We start from the raw sequence: 6200 nt of genomic DNA, 5'->3' as shown, positions 1-6200 counted from the left end.
AAATTTAAAAAAATTTTTTAAGTTTCAATTTGAAGTCTACTCTGCAAGATTAACTCATATGCCTTTTCTTTTCTTTTTAACTAGGAAAATATATTGGAAAGGATTCATTTTCACATAGTGCCAAGCAGAGACGCAGACATGTGTACTTCTAAGTCTTGTATCACTCACCAAAAGTTTGCTATGACGCTGTATGAACAGGTACGGCAACTTAATTATTTCATTAGATACTTATGTTTTGTGATTGGTGGATTAAACATATGTTTTCACCTACAGTGTGTGTGTCGTAGCTGCGGAGCATCATCAGATCCTCTGCCTTTTACAGAATTTGTGCGGTACATTTCTACAACAGCTCTATGGTAAGAACCTATTAAAGCATATTTATAAACACTGTTAGCTTTTCTATGTTAGGAGCATTGATCCTATAAAAGTATGATAATGAGGGTGGGAAAGGCGAGGGAGGGAAAAAAGAAGAGCTAATACCAAGGGCTCAAATAGAAAGTAAATGTTTAGAAAATAATGATGGCAACATATGTACAAATATGCTTGATACAATTGATGTATGTATTATTATAAGAGCTGTAAGAGCCCCCAATAAAATGATCTTGAAAAAATATATATATATGAACTTCTACTGTATAAAAAAACAATTAGAATATTGCTCTTACTATATACTTTTACCAAGTGTTTACAAACACTTGGTAATATAATTAACATCTAATAAGATCCAAACTGTTTTTGGAAAGTTTAATACAAAGCACATAAGTTGGATCAATGATGAACAATTAGAACATATCAATGCAACAGTTGATAAATAGTATTAATATATGCATCAGTGTGCAGCATGAATACTTTGTGCTCATCAATTTCATAATATTACTAAATTTGATGACTTCCTCTTAGATACATATAGTACCTAATACTCTTAAAGATTTTTGAATAATAACTATTTGGGTATGTTTAATATCTTTGTTACATAATATACAGTGAGAATTGGAGGAACAAGTAGGTTCATTTCCATCCCCCTGTGTGTGAAAAGTGGAATGATGTTGGAACAAGGATAGGCTATGGATTAAAAAGAATAAAACTTCAACCCTGCTTTGAAACATTTTAATAAAATTGAGGTAATCTGATATACTATTTATGACAAGAAGTAGACCCCCCATGAACTCTGCCTGACATACTACAGATTGGATTGCAGGATCCAGAATTTTAGTTCTATTACAGTCTGTTTTTACTGATAGTAAGACTTGAATCCAAGTTATCAAACACTCCTTATGTCCTAGGCTTTATGTGAACTGTTTCTTTAACTTTAACAAAAACACCATTTTATTGACGAAGAAATAGGTTTAAAGAGATTGATCTGGTAAATGGAAAATTTAAGATTGGAGCCAACGTCTCTGACTTCACAACTTGCTTTCTTAAACACTACTCTGATTCTATCAATTTTGAAGAACCATGAAGCACAAATTAGTTCATCAGATTTAGTGCCTTCTAGTATATTTGCCCTTGACAAATGAGGTTGTCGATGATTTCATTGTGTCCTTAATTCCCATGGAAGCAACAGTCAAGAAATCAAATGATGGATGGCATTGGACAGGTCTGCTGCAAAGGCCTTCCTTTTGCATTAAAAAACAAAGATGCCCTTGACTTCGAGCTATGTTATTTTCATTCCCCTCATCTGCATATAAAATCTAGATAGTGAATAAAGAAGACCAAAGCAGAATTGATGCCATTGAGTTTTGTTATTGGTAAAAAGTGTGAGCCACTAGAAGAACAAACAAATCTGACGTTATAGAATTAGTCAGAATGCTCCTTAGAAGAGAAGATAACAAGACTTTGTCTCACATGTTTTGCACATGTGATGAGAAGTCCCTAGAGAAGAACACCGTGCTGGGTAACATCGAGCGTCAACAACAAAGTGGAAGACTCGATGAGATGGCCTGGGTGTCTGCAACAATGGGCTCCAACACAGCAGCAATTGTGAGGATAAGACAGGACCGCACAGCATTTCATTCTGATACATACGGTCTCTATGATCTAGCCAGATGTGGTAGTGCCTAACAACTGCTTATCTGTGACGTACTGCAGAAGAATAAATACGTTCAGTAGATTAAATACCTGTAGATAGTTTGTACTGTGGAGTCTTAAAATATAGTCAGCTCTAACCAAAACAAAATCAAGTCCACTGCTGTAGTGTCAATCTGACTCATAGTGAGCCTTGAGGACAGAGGAGAACGCCCATAGAATTCCCAAGGCTGTAAATCTCTACGGACGCCTATTGCCACATTATTGTGCCACTGACCTCTGATGCTTTGCCGAGTGCTTTAACCACTGTGCCACCAGTGACCTGAATAACCAGCTCTGGGACTGTTATGTTACTGGAGTTGAACCAGAGCATCTCGAGTGGAAACTACTAAAGGTGTTCAACTTAATCTTACAATTCCTTGGGGGAAAGTTTCCTTTTTTGCAGGTGCCTTAATATATAAAAATGTGACTCTAGGGGAGGTGGAAAAAAAAGCATCCCATAACCTTTGTAACCACCACCCATGCCCTGATGAAATGGTTACTATTTATTATAGCAACAAAAGCTATCACAAATGACCTTGGTTGTAGCATGTGCTACGTCAGCAAATCACTTTCTCCTAACTAAAAGTATTAACTTTGTTTATGGGAACTTTGGAACACAATGTTGTTGTTTATATTGGGCCAAAGTTCATAAACTCATGTTTATAAATATTTACAACATATGAATAATTGATAAGTAATATTTTAAAAGAAACATTTAACATATGCCTTCAGATAGAGCATCAGACTTGACTTGTAGCAGCAAATAAATATTTATTTACCTGTTCCACTATTATTATTTGCCTGAGAGTTTTTGTTTTGCTTTGTTTTGTTGTTGTTGTTTTAGCACATTCCTGCCAGATTTTATCATTTTTCATTTTATGGAAATTTACTTTTTTAAAGATGCCATCCTGATTAAAAATAGAAATAGTGATTCAAGTCTCTATCGGATATTTAGTATTTGCCATGTACAAATATTAAATCTGATTTAAGTTCGTAGGCCGTCATTGAGACTGCTGCTTTCTTTCGTAGCAATGAAGTCGAAAGAATGATGGAAAGACACGAACGCTTCAAGCCTGAAATGTTTGCAGAATTGTTGCAAGCGGCAAATACCACTGATGACTATAGAAAATGCCCCGTAAGTATAAGTTGCAGATTATTATGCTTCTGTTTACAAAAATAATAAACATTCAAAAACTATCATGTTTTGTAGAAATATTTCAATATTTCATTTTTTCCAGTATTCTTTGATACTTTCATATTCTGTGGTCTTTTATATCAGCCCTATATATATTTTTCTCTTTAATAACTCTGGAAGATTTGAGATGACATATATAGAGTAACTGTTTTAAAGTGCTGAATTATTCATGTGATAAAAGAGGAAGTTGATATTTTTTTACATACATGTGATAGGGTGTCTTATTGTTTCCCCATCTAGTATTATTAATAGGTTCAAGGACTTTACTTAGCCTTTATTAAAGTTGAATTTCTGTTTATACATATGCATATATATATAAAATATTAAAGTATAGCTAACTTAGAATCAGCTGCTTAATAATTAATACACTTTATTAAAAATGTGTTTCTGGCATACTAAAGGAATGCATTTCAGGTATATGTTAATATTTGTCATTTTTATAATGCAAACTGTATAAGGCTCTCTCTCTGATTGTTCCAAAGCTTGTCTTTGTGGTTTTTGTTTTTTTATTTTAGAGTAACTGTGGCCAAAAAATAAAAATCCGTCGTGTTTTAATGAACTGCCCAGAGATTGTTACAATTGGCTTAGTCTGGGATTCTGAACATTCTGACTTGACTGAAGATGTTGTTCGGAATCTAGCAACACATCTTTTCCTACCTGGGGTATGCCATCTGCTTTTGTTTTCTTACTTTTTCTTTTAAAATTCCTTCAAAAGATCCTCATGTATTATATAGCACACTTAACTTTGTTTTTCAAAACTAACTTGCCCTTATTAAAGGAAATGTATAAACTAAACTATCTGTATACATTAGAAAGTGTGTATATAATTCTATGAAGGTAAGTTAAAAAATATTAATAGTAAGTTCTAGTTCAAAACTGCATGGGTTTATGGCAAACAAATTTTCTTCAAATAAATCTCTGAAATCAGTGAGTGACTGCCAACAAGTTCTCTCAGTACTGCATTTGTCTTAGACTTGCTGGGTTACACACACACACACACACACACACACACACACACACACACACACACACACCACCCCCTCCAAACCAAGGCAATCTGAGCCACCAATTTAATTCAAGGTAGAGAGGTCAACTCAGAACATTATGGTGACAATCATGGGGACTTACTATGAAGAACTTAGAAGAAAATTGAAAATCCCATTAATGAGAAAACAAAAGCCAGGAGAGTTGCACTAGAAATCTGGTTCTATCGTGAAAATATACCAGCTTGTTAGAGGGTAGCTAGGGCTGTCTTAGGAGAATTTCATTTAAAATCTTAACTTCATCACCTTACAGCCCTGATCTTGCCCTTTCAGGCTTATTTTTGTTCCCAAATCTCAAAGGAACATTGAAAAGGAACAAGACTCAAATTCCTCCAGGAAGCCAAAGCTGCCGTTTGACATGATGGACGTCAGAGAGCACAGAATTCTCTAGAGGAGGGTGCAGATACAGAGCACCAGAAGTGTGTAGACCTAGATGCGGAGAAGGAGATGTCAAAAAGCAGTAGCTTCATAGCTAGACACTTGTGTTTAATGAAGGTTTCTGAGATGTTATAGCAATACTTCTTTTACTCATAAATGTACCTGAAAATAATTATAAATGTTACTATTACAGTGAAACCTGTGAGAGCCAGAATTTGCCAGGACTAAGCCTCATTTTCCTTAGTGTCTCACATTTTCTACCTATAACAGGGCGGAGTCTTACCATCTTCCTAGCTTTCTTTTTCGTGGAAATTATTTGCATTTCCCTTCTCTTACAAGTTTTTGCTTTACATAGGTTCTGATTTTGGCAGGTTAGGCCATAGTAATTTAACAATGGTTTAGAATTGACATTTATAGATAGTACTGATCTCTTTTGATATTTAGTGTACCAGGGTGTTTCAAAAAGTTTGTTGAAAAATTCCATCACCTTTTAATTACATTTTTCAACAACTTTTTGAAGCCCCTATATTTTAAAATGTATTTTTACAATTAAACTAATTTTATGTTAGTTTAATACTGTGTTAATGTTCAGATAGTATGGGTTAGTCAACAATAGTCAGGAAATATATAAATTATCTTACATATTGATTTTATGTAAGGATCAATTTTCATACTGGACTCTTGAACCAAATTATATGGTGAATTTGTGATAATGACTTAATGTTTCTCATCAAAACTCTAACCAAACTGACAGCCATGGAGTTGATTCTGACCCCACAGCGACTCTATAGGACAGGGGAAAACTGGCCGTGGGGGATCTGGAGACTGAAAATCTTTCTAGGAGGAGAAGGACTTACTGGTCTTTCTCCCATGGAGTGGCTGGTGGTTTTGAGTTTCTGATCTTGTAGTTGGTAACCCGGCTCATAGCCCAACCACTATGTCACCAGGACACCATTTAATGTTTCTCAAAATCCAATTAAAAGTACTGATTCTTTCAACTTTTTAATGTTGATGTTGTCTTCAGGACTAACATCAGGGGGTTTTAAAAATCTGGGAAAATTCCATTATCTCATAATTCTTTTTTCTAATGAATTCATAATTCTATTTTTTTAAGCCTCTTTGTATTAGAGACTGTATGCATTAAATCATTCATAATGAATTAAATATGATTCATCAATGTACTGTTTTTTTAAAGATACAGTATAAAATGCACACTATAACTTTTTCAAACAGCTTTTTTATAGGGTTACTGATGAAAATGCCAAAAATAGTGAGCTTCACCTTGTTGGTCTAATCTGCTACACGAGCCAGCATTATTGTGCCTTTGCTTTTCATACCAAGAGTTCTAAATGGGTGTTTTTTGATGATGCAAATGTGAAAGAGGTAAGTGGTGCTTTTTCAAATTGGAATAATTATTTTTATTATTATTTTTTGGCATAAATGACATAATATCATTCAGCTCAAACTTCCTTTTTTCTTAACCTTTGGTTTCTTTTAAGCCAATTTATTTATTTATT

General features: G+C 34.2%; 1 protein-coding gene across 1 annotated transcript in view; it reads left to right on the top strand.

Moving 5' to 3' along the window:
* USP53 (ubiquitin specific peptidase 53) overlaps positions 1–6200 on the top strand; it is an 84989-nt gene that overhangs the window by 54181 nt on the left and 24608 nt on the right. The window contains exons 5-9 of the mRNA XM_004715949.3: positions 85–198; positions 274–356; positions 3097–3202; positions 3778–3924; positions 5917–6066. Of these exons, the coding sequence (XP_004716006.2) occupies positions 85–198; positions 274–356; positions 3097–3202; positions 3778–3924; positions 5917–6066 (600 nt within the window). The remainder of the gene's footprint in view (positions 1–84; positions 199–273; positions 357–3096; positions 3203–3777; positions 3925–5916; positions 6067–6200) is intronic.

This window comes from Echinops telfairi, unplaced genomic scaffold (genome assembly GCF_000313985.2).
Source record: "Echinops telfairi isolate 266 unplaced genomic scaffold, ASM31398v2 ScPeMD7_5927;HRSCAF=6808, whole genome shotgun sequence".
Lineage (NCBI taxonomy): Eukaryota > Metazoa > Chordata > Mammalia > Afrosoricida > Tenrecidae > Echinops > Echinops telfairi.
This window is presented reverse-complemented; position numbering and strand designations above follow the sequence as displayed.